This window comes from Drosophila simulans, chromosome 3R (genome assembly GCF_016746395.2).
Source record: "Drosophila simulans strain w501 chromosome 3R, Prin_Dsim_3.1, whole genome shotgun sequence".
Taxonomy (NCBI): Eukaryota; Metazoa; Arthropoda; class Insecta; order Diptera; family Drosophilidae; genus Drosophila; species Drosophila simulans.
In genome coordinates this window covers 7,996,236-8,013,450 of record NC_052523.2, presented here as the reverse complement: position 1 = coordinate 8,013,450, position 17,215 = coordinate 7,996,236, and the positions used below count along the sequence as shown (strand labels likewise).

Genomic DNA, 17,215 nt, shown 5'->3' with positions numbered 1-17,215 from the left:
TATCGAAACTAACTATCGATAGGCTACAGTACATGTGGGTTGTGTCGTGACTACTTGCAATTTGAATTGCACAGAAAAGGTGGGAGTCTGTACTAATGACATTGCTTCATGTGTTGAAATAATGCAACATATAAAAAAAGCTATAGCTTTTTTAAATATGTCAATCTACTATTACATTTTAAAACTTCCGAATAAAAGCTTAAATTTAACGGATTTTCGCCAGTAATATTCAAATAGCAATACCATCTAAATTGAAATTTATCCGATTTTACCACCATCGCCGGCGCATGCGCACGGTACGCGTGATGCGTTTTTAAGGCCGTCATTAGGCCATCGCCCATCAATTTTAGTGTTTCATCCGCCGCCCGATACGGTCACACCGCTCGAGAAGTAGAGAAAAAAGAAGGCGACGAATCACAGGCAGCAAGCAAAATCGACGCCGCACGTACCGGGAGCATTTAAATAATTTTTTCTGTGGATTAATTTAACCGAAAAGGCTTCAACACAATGACTGAGCGCGAGAACAATGTGTACAAGGCAAAGCTTGCCGAACAGGCCGAGCGCTACGACGGTGAGTAGTGATTCCGAAAAAAATGGTAGCAAAAATGGTAGAAAACGGTAGAAAAATGCGAGTAGAGTAGGGAAAAAATTTTCTCGACTGAGGAGCGCCAACTTTTTTGGGGAGGGGTCGCCTGGGATTTTTTTTTGTCTTCCCGATCCATTGCGTCGTCGCGTGGTCGTTGAAAAGTCTAGAGCTCCGCTTTTCGTCCGAATTTGCCAATTGAAAGGTTTTTTTTCCAGAGAAAACGATGGAAATTTTCAATTTTCATCGCTATAGCTGCAGTCGAAGCGACGCAGCGTCGCGATGAGTAGTATTTCTTGCGAAAAGACGGGAGAAATACGGGAGATGGAGGAAACAGCAAGAAGAGGAAGAAGCCGAAGAAGAAGCAGAGCGTCGGAAGAACGAAAAGAGATGAATAGAGTGTAAAACCTGATTTTTACCGGCAAAAATTCGCGTGGTTTTGCACAAAAAGAGAAAGAAACGGAATTGCGTATTATAATTTACAGCAAATAGTTTGCTTTTCTTCCTCCGCTCTTTCTTTTTTGGAACTATATAGTATTAGTTTAGAAGGGGAAAATTTTGTGTATTTGGCGTTGCGAGCGAGGGCTGCGCGGCAGCTAGCATTTCATTTTCTTCCTTGGTTGCTAAGGGCTGTTTGCAGTTGTTTCCAGCTCGCGTTCTTTTTTCTTAGTAGTTGTCAAGGCGTAACTTTCTAGAAACGGCACATTTTTCGGGGATTCTAGTTTGTTAAATACACTTATTCCACACCCAAAATCAATGATTGTGGGGCAGGGGTAGGGGGCAGTCCTCTCTCTCTCTCAGACCCCTCCCCCCCTTTTCGACGAAATGTGCTTTTCATGCGCAGCAGCAGCAGCGGCGTCGTCACCATGCCGTTGCTGCGAAAAATCGATGAATGAATCGATTGTGTCGCCGGCTGTCTCCCTCTCTCACTTTCTGCCTATTGCTTAATTCTTTATTTATGCAAATTAGTTGCGGCTAGTTGCAAGCAGTTATGCGGCCACTTGGCAACCCTGTCTGATAATGCGAAAAAAAGGAAATATAAAAATTTTCTCTGCTTCTTCTGTTACTCTCGCATTACTCATGCTTTTGCGCATGTATGCATGCGCGCGTGTGTGTGTGTTTGCACGGAGGTGTGAGTGTGCCGATGAGTGTCCGCCGGGCGGTTTTTATTGTTGCTTCTGCTGTAGCCTTTGCTTATATTTAATTAAAAATACTCCAATTAATTAAAAAGCCAGCTCAAAATGCAAAGATAGTCGCAGTGGGAGGGGGACGGCAAATTCGGCATTTGCAAAAAGCGCGCGCTTAACCAATTGCCATAAACTCTGCGTGCGCCAAAACGAGATGGCTAGTGTGTCAGAGTGTCGGCGACGCTGCACAGTGGCTGTAAAAAGTTAACAAACATTTGGCGATTCCTTCGTCTGCCGTTTCTTTTTGCTGCTGTACTTGGGCAGCGAATATAGCAACAATAATTGCAACAGTACTCTGCAACTAATTGCCTGCAAAACTGACAACATTAACGGGCGGTGGCGGCGGCAAAGAAGTCAATCAACTATTAGCACACACAAACAGGGCATACATACATACACCACTGGTGGGGATATTTGTGCCTGTATCACATGTTTGTCTTCTTATTTTCGCCCATCGGTGTGCGTTGGTGTGCAGCACTTGGCGTTGGCCTTGTCACACTCGGACATTTTGCGGTGGAGCTCATGCTGGAGCACCAACACCATTGCGCACGAAGAGAGAGAAAGAGCGCGGTGGAGAGCGAAGCGGAGCGGCGAAGCCGCCAGCCGGCAATGTCTGCGCCCCCAATCTGAACTTGCCTCGCCCTCTCCGCCCCTGATCTCCGCTCCTCTCCACACCACCGCTCCTCTTTTCTGCACACATTAACGTCAGCCTTTAAGTGTGCTTTCTCAGGTGCTGCCCCCTGCGCCCCCGCCACCATCCTACGCTCCATGCTCTTTCCATCTTGCGCTCTCTGCGTTCTATCTACATTTCTTTCGAGGTCGCGCGCTGCTTTTTCCGTTGATGTTCGTTCTCGTCAATGTCGTCAATATGCGCAAAAGGCAGACAAAAAAAAAAACTGAGTGGAAAAAGTAGCATACATACGGTTGATTGATGGGCGGTGGGTGGGGGTGGTGTTAGGTGTGTTTTGTTTGTTGCTCGCCTTTTTGCTCAAATTGCACCATTTTAGGCGCTGTTGTTGCTGCTTCCTTTGTCTAATTACACATTCTCTGCCCGCTGTAACGGTATGTGCGCATGTTTTTTCAGCTGCTGCGCCCTTATGCGACTCACACACACACAAAAGCACGCGCACTCACACACACACACCCACACGAGCGCATGACACACCCACAGGCGTCTCATAAGGGAGGGTGTGGATCGCTGGGGGCGTGTTGGTAGTAGGGGGTGGAAAATCCTGCCCATTCCTTTTGCTCCCTATTTCGTCCTAATCTTTCATTCCAGCTCGCGTGACTTCTTTGTACTTCTGGGTGGTGGTGGTGGGTTGCCATTGCAGGGTTGTCGCCAGTTTATCAAATTCCAATACTTATTTCTTGGAAAAACAACGCATTTCAGATGACCATGCTCATCTTTGCAATCATTAATCATTTTTCATAAGAAAAATTATGAAAAATACTTGGCAAATACAGTTCAACTGCTCAAGAAATTTCCAAAATTTCGTTAGAAATATCTATCTAGTTTTTTCATATTTGCTAGTCTTTCGCGAACTTTGCAATTTCTCCTGAAAGTTCAGATGATTCGAGAAGTTTCCATAAATTTCTTTTTACCACTTCGTGGTTCCGCAAATGATTTATCATGCCCGCGGGACTTGGGTCTTTATTTTTGGGACGCGTTTATTGATTTTCGCCTTGCTATATGTACATTATTTAGTGACTGGTGGTCTGACGCGCATGTCTCATAATTGGTTGTGGATTACTTACTACTAAGCAACATGTGCTGTATACTTTTAAAGCAGCAAGGATACCAGCCACCCTCCACCGCCCAACTGTGCTCCCCCTTCCTTCCACCCCTATCCACTTTCAAGTTCATTTTTTATGCGTAACTCAGCAGCGCTGGCAAGCGTTGTAAAATGCGTGTGCACATCATACACATTGGTTTCAAGCAGCCCGCCAATGCGAACAACAATGTTTGAAGTTCAATCGCAGCCACAAATATTCGTGAATCATGCAACTTTATTGGCTATTTTTCACAAATACGTGCTACAACAAAAATCGCACTAATAAGCAGACAGTCGGCAAATGTCCCGATGCCTTTGTGTGTGTATGAGTGTGTGGGGGGGTGTTGGTGTGCGAAATACGTCAGCAGCTGACGGGCAGCGGGTGCGAGCGAGAGAGAGGGCAGACAGTGCAAGTCAGCAAACGCGCTACAATTACAATATTTTGTATAGTATAGTATAGCTCTGTATTGTTATCAACCAGATATGCCCGAGATAGTTAGCCTGCAACTGCTTTTACCCAGACAGACAGCACTGCAATGATAATTTAGATGATTTGACTCGGAAATATCTTACATTTCCTTTGGCCAGATATCAAAAACTAATCTTTTATAATTCCAAATACTAATCATATGCCCGAAAAGCATTTGAATGAACCTCGAAATATATTTCGACTTAAATTGAATTACTCGAAAAGGGAAATGAAAACGCCTAATGATATCAGCTCTTAACTTACTCACTTTAATTTGATATACGAACTCCTTGCTTGCTTCCGTGTTGAGTTCCGAACATGTGATTCATGACGCAGTTTTAGATGGTGATGCAGACGCAGATAGAGATGCCCGATGGGGCCGATAGGATTGGGTGCAACAATGTGGCGGAAGCCGCCCTTATCACCGGCTGATTGGATGGCCCCTTATTGGTATTGGTATGACAAAACCAGCTAAATCGGGCGTAGACGCAACGCCAACTTATGCATAAATATATGTGCATAAGTTATATATCATCGCGGATTGGGCGTGTCGCCGATAAGAAATGGAAAATAGGTAGTCTAGACTTTCGCGGGGGGACAAGGACAAGCGGGAAGAAAGTCCAGATAACAAGCCTTCCATACCTTGGATAAATTTATCTACGCAAAAAATATATAATGTATGTATGCATATACGTTTGGTTTTCCAATTCAACTGTTTGCTTTTATTCTAAATCTTAACATGATATATATGAAAGCAATTCAAAAGTTATATGAACAATCATATAAACATTTGTATTCTACGAAATTGTTGATAAAATAGCGTCTGATAGCATTGCTTAAATTACATCATAAACGCTACTTCTTACTCACTCAAATGAAGTATTTGTTTTATGATGTATATTTTCCTTAGGAATTGCAGAATGAACATACATATATGCGATAGTTAATGGGCAATCTTTAAATTTGGTTTGAGATGTTGCTCTTAATTATTATAAACATTTACTCTTGTATACCAAAGACCACACCTTTCATTTGTTATGTCCTCATTTACAGAAATGGTGGAGGCCATGAAGAAGGTCGCCTCCATGGACGTAGAGCTGACCGTCGAGGAGCGAAATCTGCTGTCGGTGGCGTACAAGAATGTGATTGGAGCACGCCGTGCCTCGTGGCGCATCATCACCTCGATCGAACAGAAGGAGGAGAACAAGGGGGCCGAGGAGAAATTGGAGATGATCAAAACCTACCGCGGACAGGTGGAGAAGGAGCTGCGCGACATCTGCTCGGATATACTGAACGTGCTCGAGAAGCATCTCATTCCATGCGCCACATCCGGCGAAAGCAAAGTATTCTACTATAAGATGAAGGGCGACTACCATCGCTATCTGGCCGAGTTCGCCACCGGCTCAGACCGCAAGGATGCGGCAGAGAACTCGCTGATTGCCTACAAGGCGGCCAGCGATATTGCCATGAACGATCTGCCACCAACACACCCCATCCGCTTGGGCTTGGCATTGAACTTCTCGGTGAGTGATGCTTGAAGAAGAGACACGATGTCGTCTTATGTATTCTATATATATGTCCAAATCCTTGCAGGTGTTCTACTATGAGATTCTCAACTCGCCGGACCGCGCTTGCCGCTTGGCGAAAGCCGCTTTCGATGATGCCATTGCCGAGTTGGATACGCTGAGCGAAGAGAGCTACAAAGACTCGACACTCATCATGCAGCTGCTGCGCGACAACCTCACATTATGGACGTCCGATATGCAGGCAGAAGGTAAGTTGTAATATAACCCATTTGTTCGGCTCCGTTATTAAGTTCTAAATATTATACTAAGAAGTAGACCCCAACGCAGGTGATGGCGAGCCCAAAGAGCAAATCCAGGATGTTGAGGATCAGGACGTGTCGTAATTTAAGTAAACCCCCGCCCTTCCATTTAAAACACATTATATACCTTCTAAAGTAAATATAATACCATATAATATATATGCATACAACAACAACAAAATCAACAACAACAAAAGCAACCACAACAACACGACAGCAACTTCGAGAACAACAACATGGAACCAATGCGGCAACAACAACATCCCGGCAACGACGACAACCAGGCAGTCGATTTACCACAACAGCAGCACCCGTATGTAAATCAACATATTTGCAACATGAAAACAACAAGCAAACCAGCAGGACCACAATTTGTCATCAACAATAAACAGCATGGAAAACAACAGCACAAAAACAGAAAAAAGAAAACAACAAACCAAGCAAAATGTTTGAAAATTGGGCGGCCTGGTGGGCGTGGCGCGGCTGTTGCTGCGGCCCAGAATCGAATCGCAACATAAAAAATTCGCGGTACTATTAAGTTGGCGTCGCTTTGCAAATTGGCTCCTTAACGTTAGAAAACTGCAACATCAAGTCTACTACATTTGAATTTTTTGCATTCGAGAAACCAAGCATTTTATTATATTTGAATAAATATTATATTTAATTATGAGAAGCAAAAACGAAACAAATAAAATTCATTTAAACCACAAAACACATTAAAACAACACAAGCAGGAAAAGAACGAAAGTCGAAACACTAAACGAAAATTGAGTAACAATCACACGAGTAAATCACAAAGCAAATTTCATCGAGTTGGCATGCATTAATTTTTAAAACAAACTTTAAATACGACAGCAACACGTAAAATACAACTTTAATTTTAAGCCAATAATAAACGTGAGAACGAGGTAATAAAAACGAAAAACCATTTAATAAGCGCAAACGTAAAAGTAAAACAAAGTCGAAAATGTAAGGAAAAAATACAGCAATTAATTTAAATTTAATACATGAATAAAACGTAAATGGAGTAAACGAAACGAAATGAGCAAACAGAATGAAAGACGCAAAAGCTAAAAACTATATTAAATGAGAAAAAGGAATGTTAGTTAAGCGAAATTCAAAACGAATTCTTAAGCTTAAATTTGTATGTATGTAAGTGTACTGTTCAATAACACCGACACACCCGCACAGACTCACACACACACGCAGACAAACACACACCCACCACCCACACAGACACCCATATTACGCATACGAGCCGTTTGTTTTCTCTTAGCGTTTCCTTGCTCTCTCACACTCGCACTCATATTCACACTCACACACCCATGCATGGTCAAATCAAATGAAACGAAACCGAACAATCGAACGGGAATTTGGTGGATTTCTGTTTTTCGCCTTTCGTTTTGAGTTCTCCATCGCAATCGCAACCAATTTTCTTCATCATCTCTTACCTTGCGCAACAAAGAAACATATTAATAATATAGAAAAGTATTTGTAGTTGCTAAATACAAGAAACAAAAAGAATACAAAACAAAACAACGGTACATATATATACGTATATATATATATATATATATTGTATACATATATACTTGTATATTTTCTATGCCTACCACTTATGTAATTTGTAGAGATTTCGAACTTTTCGCCCCACCACCCAACTAACCATCTCTCCAGAGATTCCGATTCCAAAACTCCCCGACAGACCAGACAGTCCAAAACCACATTGATTTAGCCCAAAGTCAAGTAAACAAACCCACAGATTCTCCACAAGAACAACACCATCATCATCGACAGTGTTATCTGTAGCGTGTTTGCGTGATTAGCGAAGGAAAATAGAATGATGAGCTAGCTGAGCAGCAGCTACTGGAGACTTTTCGCACGAGCTTATTCGCTGCTCTTTCGCATGGTCTTTGTTTTTCGCTTTTGGTTTTTTTTAAATATTAATAAATGAGGAAAGAAGGCAGACTAATATTTTGCAGTCGCTGAATAGAAAAGGCCCGTGCAGAAAGTTAATTAAGCATAAATCAGCCGCGGCAGCAACAACAACAACAGCCACATTCTTGAACGTAACAACAACAGCAATACAAGAAACCAGCAGCTAAAACTGACATTCGTATTCATTTCAAATAAAAATCATAAAAACAAAACAACAATTGGGCATCACAATTTATTGTTTATTGAGTTTGGGGCTCGTGTTTTTATGGGCTTGTTTAAATGGTCACAGTCAATCATAGAAAGATTGAAAATGTAGAAAAGAAACGAAGGTTTCCCTATCAACACGCAGTTTCTCTATTAGTTTATTAGTTTTTTGCGAAGTCGCCCATTAATAACAATAAAACTAGTTTGTTTTACATTTTGTCGGATTTATTTTAAGTGTTCCTTTCAATCGTGCATCTTTCTTGATTTGACGCATTCAGCATAATAGAGAAATTACCATTAGATATCCTAGTTTTTAACTGAAGTTTTCAATAAAGATTTGCAATGACATTTTCTTCTATCATTATCATTTGCTAATCAAGCATAGCATCGAATCGAGATTTATCACACATTCAGTCCAAAGATAATTAAGATTCGTACCTGTCAAGGATCGATGCATCCAAAAGTTGCGAGCCTAGAAAGCGCACTGCTGCTGCTCAGAACAGATATATGCCAAACTAAATTCTCTGGTCATCGGAAAATTCGAGCAGGCAGGCACATAAAGCGACAACGCTTCTGCGTCAAATCAGAAGTGTCCACTTAAGCTGAATGCAGAGCTGGGCCAGAAGCAACACGAAAAGTGGGTCTAGTGGCCATTGTTCTCAGCTTGCTGATGTGCACAATGGAAAAGCCGTGTGCATACAGATACAAATACTCAGATATCTATATTTGAAAATCTGGACAACAGCTGGAAGAGGCGAAGGTGAAGAAACAGCAAAGGGCCCGAATGCGGTTTAGTTGCGAAACGTTGCTCGAGTCTCGGAGATATGGCACTGCAGCTGCAAATTGAGAAGCTCAAAGGTTTGGACAACTACAAGGCCTGGTCGATGACGGTGCGGGCGTATCTGGAGTCGGAGGAACTCTGGACGGTGGTGGAGAATGGTCCCGAGAACAACGAGGAGGTGAGTGATGGCGGCGCCGCTTATGGCTACAGAAAACCCATGCCCATGCCATACTCCTTGCAGTCCCTGCTGAAGGACAAGCGAGCCAAGTTCTTGATTCTCTGTCTGATCGAGACCAAGTTGTGCCAATTCATGGTCAGCATCCGCACGGCTCGGGATCTGTGGAATTACTTGCGCACCCAGCACTCGCTGCGTTAAAGTAGAAATCAATATAGATCATTTTCAGTCCATTGTATTACAAATATATGAATTACACTTCACATGCGTAGCGCTCTTCTCCTAGGCCTCCGGAAGTTCGATGACTACGGGCTGGTCCTCGGGATCCTCGTCTAGCAGGCCCTCGAATTCCCATCCCAACTTTTTCTCCAGCCGCTTGCTCAGCCGCTCAGCGCTGACACTTAAGCCGCCCGCATGCAGATTGACCAGCAGTTCGCGTACATCTTTGTAGACGGTGTTATGCGGACCAGGCACCATCAGCTCTTCGGGCAGATGAGGCAGCTGGTGGGCCAAAACCTCGCTGTATTTCATGTACGTTAACTTGTGCTTAGTGACCCCCGTTTGCGAGTGAGCCAGCAAGCCCAGAAGCTTGCGCCAGTGGGCCAGAGACTCCACCGAGTAGCCCACTAGGAAAAATGCGTAGGCCAGCTGCAGTTCCTCAATGAGTCCGTCGGCCGTTTCAAATCCATCGAGCAGTTTGTCAATAGCATCGATGCAGTCCAAGGCGTGGCGGGAAACATCAGCGGGCAGGGCATCTTGTGGAACACGCAGGGGTACGGTAGTGAAGCGCGGAGCTGTTCCTTCCACGGGCTTAAGGTCCGGTAAGAGTTCGCTCTCATCTAAGAGCAGCCGAGCTGCAGCATTCCGGCGGCTTATGCTGCCAGTAGCAGCTCCTCCTCGCGGCCGATCTGCGTCCGGGCAGGATTGCAGTTCGATGTTCGTACGGATTGTTCCTTCTGTCGGACGGCAGCGATCCACGCAAGACTCCGTCACGCTGCCGGTGAGTTCCTTCCACTGGACCACGTAACGATAGTCGTACGGCGCCAGCATGCGCTCCAGTTGGGCTAGGTTTTTGCGGATTCGGTCTCGCTCCACTTCCGGTTCGGCAATCCTCCGCGGGCGCAGTTCCTCCAGTTCGTGGTCCCACTCTCGTACGACAATCTCATTCGGATGAAAGAAGTGCACGAATCCAACACGTGGGGCTGCATCGCCGTAGGGACCGCGGGAGGAGCACCATACGTAGTGGACTCCGGGTGGAATCATCTTGACGCCTCGGAAATCCGGACCAATGGTGTAGGCACATAGATCAATGCCGAATTCCGTGCCCTCGGGTACACCGGCGATGACCAGCACTCCGCCATCGGCCAGGAGGCGCAGGGCTAGCTGCGGATCCATTTTCATGCTGGAGTTGTCCTTGTTCATTGTGAAATATTGTTTGCTTGCAATTATTAGGAAAAAGAAAACAATTGCAAGTGCGGGCGTTTCAGATAGTTGCCAGATGTGACGGCTATTTCGATAATTTCTTTAATGTGAGCAATCTGGCAACACTAGACTAACCATTCTTTCAAGCGGCAAATTCAATTTAAATATTTTTATCTAAGTAATAATTACATTTAGACTCTGTTGATTTTTGTTACAGTGCGTATTCTGCCTTAAATTAAAATTCTTGCTGTTCTTGACTTTATTGTTTATGTGGACCATGACTTCATACCTAAGCTATACGTAGTAGTAGTTAGTATTGTAAGCTGCGTTTAGTGCCGATATCGTCAAGTATTTGGCGCAGCTCCTCATCCTCGAAGCGACCCTCTAGTGAAGGAATCAGCGCCTTGGCCTCCTCGGGCGCCTCCGGACACAAATTACCCAGTGCGGCCAGCTCGAATTTGTGCAGCTTTTTCTGCATCAGCAAGCTGAATTTGAAATAATTTAATATTACTACTCATACGAGCTTTGTTCGGTTTTGCTACACTACCTTCGCGCAGACATAATGGTCTCCTTGTTTTTGAACTTCCGAAAACTATCCGTGTAGGCGTACGTCTTCATGAAGACCTCGGAGAACTCTTGCTCCTCGTCGGCGGATTCGTTTTGTCGCTTGCGGTGATCGAGAAGCATGTGCACCTCCGATATCAGCAGCGTCTCGGCATTTTCGAACTCTGGAATGAAGAGAAACGAAAGGATCTTGCTTAGAATTAGGTACTTGACGACATTCAGGAAATTTACAAGTGAAACATGAATAAAAAGTTTGCCCTAGCCATAGGACGGTGGTCTGCTGATATGGCCATGTTCCAGCAGAAAATCGTAGATCTGACGCGTTTTGTTCACGTCAATTTTGATGAGACGTCGCGCATCGGCCAGTCGTAGATATCCGAGCTTTGCTTGCTCCGTAACGAGTTGGTTCTTGTAGTCCAAGTACGACTGCGGAATTAGACGAGCCACACTGCACAACTTTCGCTCGCCATCATCCAGTTTGGAATAACCAGGAAGATCTGGGAACAAAGAAAAGTTACTATAAGTTGATGTCAGGCAATGGGTAAAGTGTTTCCCACCTCCAATCTCAATGGGACTAGCCTTTCGACGCGTGTTCATGACATATAACTTTGAGTTAATGGCCAGGGGCCCAGGATCACCGCTTCTGTTGCTCTCGTAATGCTGCACCAATTGCTGCCAATCGAAAGCATCTGTTTGCTTCAGCCTGCTGTAATATCTCTGAGTCTGCTGACGCTCTTTGCTCAGGCGGGCATATAGTTTGGCTCCGGAAAGAGTGCGAACGCCGTGCTCCCGCAGATCGTATAGCTTGTGCAGCTGGCTATGCAGCTCCCGACAATAACGCAGAGACTCCAGCAGCATATCGAACTTAATGGGGTCAGGACAGATCTGCATGAAGCCCAGGAAACGCATGCAACTAGCATTGCTGCTAAAAGCGTGAACGTACTTGGAAATCCAGCTGACGGTGCGATTGGGCATTATGAGACCGTGTTGCCTCATTATTTTGTAACGACGCTGGCGCTCTCTGTGCGTAAAAATGGATCGTTAGATTCTTTATAGTAGTTATCCGTTATAAGATCATACCTGAGGCGATTGTTGTATGCCCGAACTACTCCGAGTTGCAATTCCTCTGTCACTTCGCGCTCAAACTCACTCTCAGGCGTCTCGTTGTCGTCATCCCCGCCCCTATGATCCACCATAATAGATAGCAAACTCTCTGCTGAGGTGTCGTACGGAGTGTCGAAGTCTCCTCTTGCACAGCGGTAGCCTGCGCTTAGTCTGAACTGCATGGAGGCGATATCGTCATGACGTGGTGGATCCAAGCTGCGCATTTTAAAGACATAGGGCATTCGCTCGGGCAGATAGCTGTGCCTAGCATGCTGCAGATTAAGGAGCCGCTCGAATATCCCGCCAAAGTAGCAATCGTGGTAGTGACGTCGCACTTCTGCGGGTTCGTGGCGTTGATCCAGAGCCTGGGAGACCGCCTCCCAGTTGCCGTAGCCGTGGGTGCGAAGTGTTTTCAGCAGTATGCGCTCGTCCCGGGCCGTCCAGTGTGGCTCCTCTGCGAAAACCTGTATGCTGTCGCGGACTATGATGTAGGCGTGGTTATTGCGATGGGAAAATGCCTCCTTTCCACGTGAGAAACATTGCAGGCACAGCAGGGTGTCGAGGCACTCGGAGCACTTTATGTACGGCTCTGCGAGACTGCAGCGACATGTGGCACACCGATTGGCATCCTTTGTAGCCGATGGAACACTGCTATTCTTGTCCCGCGTCACTTCCTCCACCTCCTCCAAGTACCTGTGCAACGTGTGCGGATTATACAAAACCATGGAGTTCCTGGTGTGTTCATCCTGCTGTGCATGGATGAATTGCTTGACCTGTGGACCCAGTGGTTCAACTGTAAAGAGGCAATTCAGTGTGGTAAAAATGTGGAGGAGTGCCGCTTTTGGGGCACTCGAAGCCAAAGGTTTCAACCAGTTTCACTTGTAAGTTGGATTTCAGTTAGTGTGGTGCGTTGGTTACCTTTGGGAAACTGCAGGTCGGCGGCGTCCTCATCCACCATATCCACGGGGTTCATAAAAGACATAGTGAGCAGTTCTTATTACAGTTTTTATTAAGAAATTCTAATTTACACAATAAAATGCCGCTGTTTTTAGTGATGAGAAAGGCAGGGCGATAACTGGCCAAGAAGCTATCGATAGGTGGGTCACATCGCGTTTAATCACTTTGGCCACACTAGCAAGCATGTTGAGTTTATCATTCCGGGTGTTTTGATTTTGTTCCGAATTCTTGGTTTTTTTCCAAGAGAGTTATGTCCCTGGTGCCAGAAGTCTCTACCTCGAAAGCGCCCAAGTATTGCTACTTCTTCAAGACCCTGCTGGTGGAGGAACTGGAGCTGGAAACATCCTATCACAACCTGCACTACGGCCAGTGCGCATTAATTGGACGGCTGGCGTTCAAGTCGAATCAGTACCGCCTGGAAAACGTGCGCGTTAAGTGTCTGCCAAAGTAAGTTTTTCTATATTACCTACCCATCCGGTCTTTACCAGTGATGTTGCACCTTTCAGGAAGTACTCCTTGAGCGAGGGCACCATATCCTTGCTTATTCTTGGCCTTACCCATGACAAAGTCGTCGAAAATCGCGTGAGTGCCGGCCGCTACTGCATTGTGCGCGGCGAAGTGGTGCTACATAATGTGCAGCATCCCAAAGGTGCCAAACTGACCGCCGGCGGAGTCTACGACAAGATCAATAGCCTGTCCAACAATCCGTTGGCCCAAAAACAGTATCTCAGCGCGCTACGTGCCACCTACAGACCGGCCATCGATTTATGGTACATCCAGGTCATCGACAGAGCCGAAGACTTGCTGACTCGCAGGCTGGAGATGAGGGGTCTGATCGAAAAATGAACACACACCACTTGACCACTTCGCGAACCAATCCGCAGTTCTATATATTCAGTCAGCTCTTTGGTAACGACTTCAACTGGAATAATTGCAATTGGGAGGGCATTCAAAACGTTACCTGGGAAGAATTCTGGCAGCGTGAGGGGCATGAGCTGCTCGAGCTAAAGTGGCACAAGCGGTTTCCCGAATACAAAGATCTTATCGACGTGGTCTCGTCGGAGGAGCAAGGCCTCTGGAAGGAACTGTGGGAGAAGCACGCCAGCGATTACAGTGACAAGTTCTGGTATATATTTAGCTGTGCCTTTGAAAACTACCAACGCTATTTGGCCAAATCATTTGGCCTTGTCGTCGCTAAAAACTCAGAAGATGTTGAGCAGGACTTACAGAACCTAAGCCTTACAAATAAGCCAATAAAATCAAAACAGCAAAGAGAGAACAAGGAGAACGAATCATACTTGACTGCCAACAACGATCCCGAGGATTGTGACGAGGAACAACAGCTGCGCCTTCTCGGATTGCCAACATCATTTGCGTCAAAGGCAAATATTATTAACAGACAGGAAAAAAAGACACAGTACGAACCATCTTGCAGCGATAGCGAGGACGACGAGGATCTGTTGACCATGGAGAACAGCGAAAACGAGGCTCTGCACGGCGTTCAGAGTGGTTCTGTTAAGAAGAACAAACGACGGCAAGGGCAACTAAAAAAACACAAGGCCAGGATGCCTGAGTGCATGCAAGAGGATAACAACAAAATGGTCAAGTACTGGGTCAAGCGATTCTCGCTGTTCTCCCGCTTCGATCAGGGCATTCGGCTGGACCGCGAGAGCTGGTTCTCGGTGACACCCGAGAAGATTGCCAAACAAACGGCCCGCCGACTGGCCTGCGACGTGATCTTAGATGCTTTCTGTGGATGCGGCGGCAATGCCATTCAGTTTGCAAACACCTGTGGACGCGTAATTGCTGTGGACATCGATGCCGAGAAGCTGGCCATGGCCAAGCATAATGCCGGCATTTATGGTGTGGCCCACAAGATCGAGTTTATCCACGCCGATTTTCTGCAGTTTGCGGCCACCACAAAGCTGCGCCCAAATGTGGTTTTCCTGAGCCCGCCCTGGGGTGGTCCTGACTACCAAAAGCAGGCCACATTTGATATCGAAACTAATCTCCTGCCCGTGGGGGCCAGCAATCTGATGCAGCTGTCCCGTAGCCTGGCATCTGACGTAGCTTTCTTTCTGCCACGCAACGCCAATATGAAGCAGGTGGTCGCTCTAAGTGGAGTTGGGCAGCAGTGCGAGGTGGAGCACAACTATCTAGACACCCGAATGGTTGCGCTCACTGCTTATTATGGTAAGGGAATCATAAAGGGTTCAGTGGGTGAAGATGAGTAGGATTCGATTTGTTAGAAAAAAAAAGGGAATCATAAAGGGTTCAGTGGGTGAAGATGAGTAGAATTCGATTTGTTAGCTAGTAGCTACTCTCGTAATTTTAAGGTAGTGTTAATATCGTAAATAACATGATTATTTTTACTTAAGTGAAGATATTTAATTTTATGCATATGTATAGTTGAATGGATTTAAGAAAAGAACGGGCTCTTAATTTTGTGACATTTTTTGCTTTTTATTAGACATAAATCATATTCAAAACTAGCCATAAATCTAAGGCATTTAAACTAGTATGTAATACAAATAATTTTTAAGTATCTTTAATTAAACTCGAAGCATATAAGCACTCAGAAAACACAAATTCCTGTAATTATGGATCAAAGGAAAATGTTGGCTATGGTCAACAACTTTTTTGTTCATTGTTTATCGCCTTAAGTTTTTCCCTCTTTTTGCCACAGAGGACAGATAGGAGAAAAGTTGACTAATGAATAAAGCCGCCTCACATGTAACGCACGAGTAAAATCTTTTCACCCATCCCTTCGGTGCAGTGATTGTTGCCAAGTGACCGACCGGCGATGCCAAAGAGTCCAAGCTCTTTAGCCAATTTAGATGGCTTAACAAAGCTCAACTGGCCAATGGTCAATGGTCATAACCATAACGTTCCGCAATCCCTTCTTGCAACTGGCATTGGACTTTTAATTAAAACGCAAAGGAAACAAAGCGTGCGTCAATTTTTAAGAACTTTGTGCCACAAGTTGTGACTTGGCCCAAAAGCCATGGCGCACAGGCAGCCAGCCGGCCAGCCGCATCCTGCTGAACCTGGCAACGTCGGTTCGGGGGCAATTAACATGCTCGTCTCGCGGCGCAGGCAGCAGTTCCTTCGGCATTCCACAGCAGACAGCAGACGACGAGCCAGGACCAGAAGCAACAACCCTTTTCATGGCTTACAGCTTACTTAGCTCTTTCGGATGGGGTGCGTTCGCTTCAAGGGGCTTGCGGTGTGGCCAGGGGGCGGTGGGCGGGGCATGTGCGGAATTTATAGCTGCCAACTGGCAACAGAGATATTTACCCCTTACTCCGTTACCCACACCCCACGCCCCAACCAATTGCGGCAAGTGGCTGCTCCTCTCCACTGCAATTAGTTTGATTAACTTATTAGTGTGCGTTGGAGCAGCTCGGGCGAAATTTGGAGCATTCTTTCCGGCGCTGATTTGTGGGTGCTGCCTTGCGAACGACGGATTTTGGGGATAGTTGGTTGGAAAATGCCAATATTTTGACAAGATTAAGGGGGATATTCTGGATATTATAGTTTTTTTTAATTATATGCAAAGTTAAATTTAAGTTAAATGATATGTTTAATTTTGTGTGCCTTACTACATTCACATATAATACAATATAAATATAAATATAATATATATAAATAAATAATATATATGTAGATATATGTACAATATAAATGATATTTCAAAAATTTTTTGTAGGTATTAAGATCTGTATTGAACGTTAAAAAATAAATATAAACCAATTTGCTTTATAAGACATTGTACTAAAAGTCCATTCATTCCTTTCTTAATACACATATATTTCAAAAAGAATTATGCTACTATTTGTTACCTTTTTCGTTGAAAACTATGTAACAGGCAGAAGGAAGCGTTTTCGACCCCATAAAGTTGATGTATTCTAGATTGTTAGCCCATTGGATATGGCCATGTTCGTATGTCCTTCAGACTGTCCATATGCACGCCTAGATCTCGGAATCTATCAAAGCTAAAAGTTAAGATTAAGTAGATGAAGATTGCCTCGCCCATTATTCCACGCCAGATGCGCGGCCTCGAAAAGAGTCCTTTCGTCTTTCTGGTTGATATATCTTGATGTCCCTCAAACTGCCACTAGCTGAGTTTATGATATAATATTTATACTATAATAATGTCATAATGACACCTTAAGCATACAAATCATTTGACAACATGGACTATTAAAGTTCATATTGACCTAAATCAATTTTG

General features: G+C 44.8%; 5 protein-coding genes across 10 annotated transcripts; 3 read left to right on the top strand and 2 right to left on the bottom strand.

Annotated features, from left to right (window-relative positions):
• Nucleotides 1–150: 150 nt before the first annotated feature.
• LOC6739744 (14-3-3 protein epsilon) lies at nucleotides 151–7,992 on the top strand. Of its 4 annotated transcripts, none has more exons than XM_016172083.3 (4): nucleotides 151–571; nucleotides 5,065–5,534; nucleotides 5,605–5,785; nucleotides 5,865–7,992. In XM_016172083.3, the coding sequence occupies exons 1-4, from the start codon at nucleotides 508–510 to the stop codon at nucleotides 5,918–5,920; spliced, it is 771 nt and encodes a 256-aa protein (XP_016034191.1). In that variant the 5' UTR covers nucleotides 151–507; the 3' UTR covers nucleotides 5,921–7,992. The 4 variants fall into 4 exon arrangements, with proteins under 4 accessions (XP_016034191.1, XP_016034189.1, XP_016034188.1 ...); XM_016172081.3 differs by having other exon boundaries at nucleotides 5,853–7,992; XM_016172080.3 differs by having other exon boundaries at nucleotides 5,850–7,992.
• LOC6727591 (protein AAR2 homolog) lies at nucleotides 6,121–10,453 on the bottom strand. Its single transcript, XM_016176491.3, has 2 exons — nucleotides 9,192–10,453; nucleotides 6,121–9,126 (listed from the first exon to the last, which is right to left on the bottom strand). Exon 1 carries the CDS (start codon nucleotides 10,354–10,356, stop codon nucleotides 9,217–9,219), a length of 1,140 nt encoding a protein of 379 aa, XP_016034187.1. The 5' UTR covers nucleotides 10,357–10,453; the 3' UTR covers nucleotides 6,121–9,126; nucleotides 9,192–9,216.
• Nucleotides 8,802–9,197, top strand: LOC6727592. The gene is made up of 2 exons (XM_002102935.4): nucleotides 8,802–8,937; nucleotides 9,001–9,197. The coding sequence occupies exons 1-2, from the start codon at nucleotides 8,803–8,805 to the stop codon at nucleotides 9,133–9,135; spliced, it is 270 nt and encodes an 89-aa protein (XP_002102971.1). The 5' UTR covers nucleotide 8,802; the 3' UTR covers nucleotides 9,136–9,197.
• A 138-nt stretch (nucleotides 10,454–10,591) lies between the features above and the next one.
• LOC6727590 (DNA-directed RNA polymerase II subunit Rpb4) lies at nucleotides 10,592–13,147 on the bottom strand. 3 transcript variants are annotated; one of them, XM_016176488.3, is made up of 5 exons: nucleotides 12,943–13,143; nucleotides 12,001–12,817; nucleotides 11,478–11,941; nucleotides 11,152–11,417; nucleotides 10,939–11,084 (listed from the first exon to the last, which is right to left on the bottom strand). In XM_016176488.3, the coding sequence occupies exons 1-4, from the start codon at nucleotides 13,004–13,006 to the stop codon at nucleotides 11,179–11,181; spliced, it is 1,584 nt and encodes a 527-aa protein (XP_016034184.1). In that variant the 5' UTR covers nucleotides 13,007–13,143; the 3' UTR covers nucleotides 10,939–11,084; nucleotides 11,152–11,178. The 3 variants fall into 3 exon arrangements, with proteins under 3 accessions (XP_016034186.1, XP_016034184.1, XP_016034185.1); XM_016176489.3 differs by having other exon boundaries at nucleotides 11,152–11,941; nucleotides 12,943–13,147; XM_016176490.3 differs by lacking the exons at nucleotides 11,152–11,417; nucleotides 11,478–11,941; nucleotides 12,001–12,817 and adding an exon at nucleotides 10,592–10,841 and having other exon boundaries at nucleotides 10,904–11,084; nucleotides 12,943–13,127.
• A 452-nt stretch (nucleotides 13,148–13,599) lies between these two features.
• LOC6727589 (trimethylguanosine synthase) lies at nucleotides 13,600–15,291 on the top strand. Its single transcript, XM_016175530.3, has one exon. It carries the CDS (start codon nucleotides 13,749–13,751, stop codon nucleotides 15,213–15,215), a length of 1,467 nt encoding a protein of 488 aa, XP_016034183.1. The 5' UTR covers nucleotides 13,600–13,748; the 3' UTR covers nucleotides 15,216–15,291.
• Nucleotides 15,292–17,215: the final 1,924 nt, after the last annotated feature.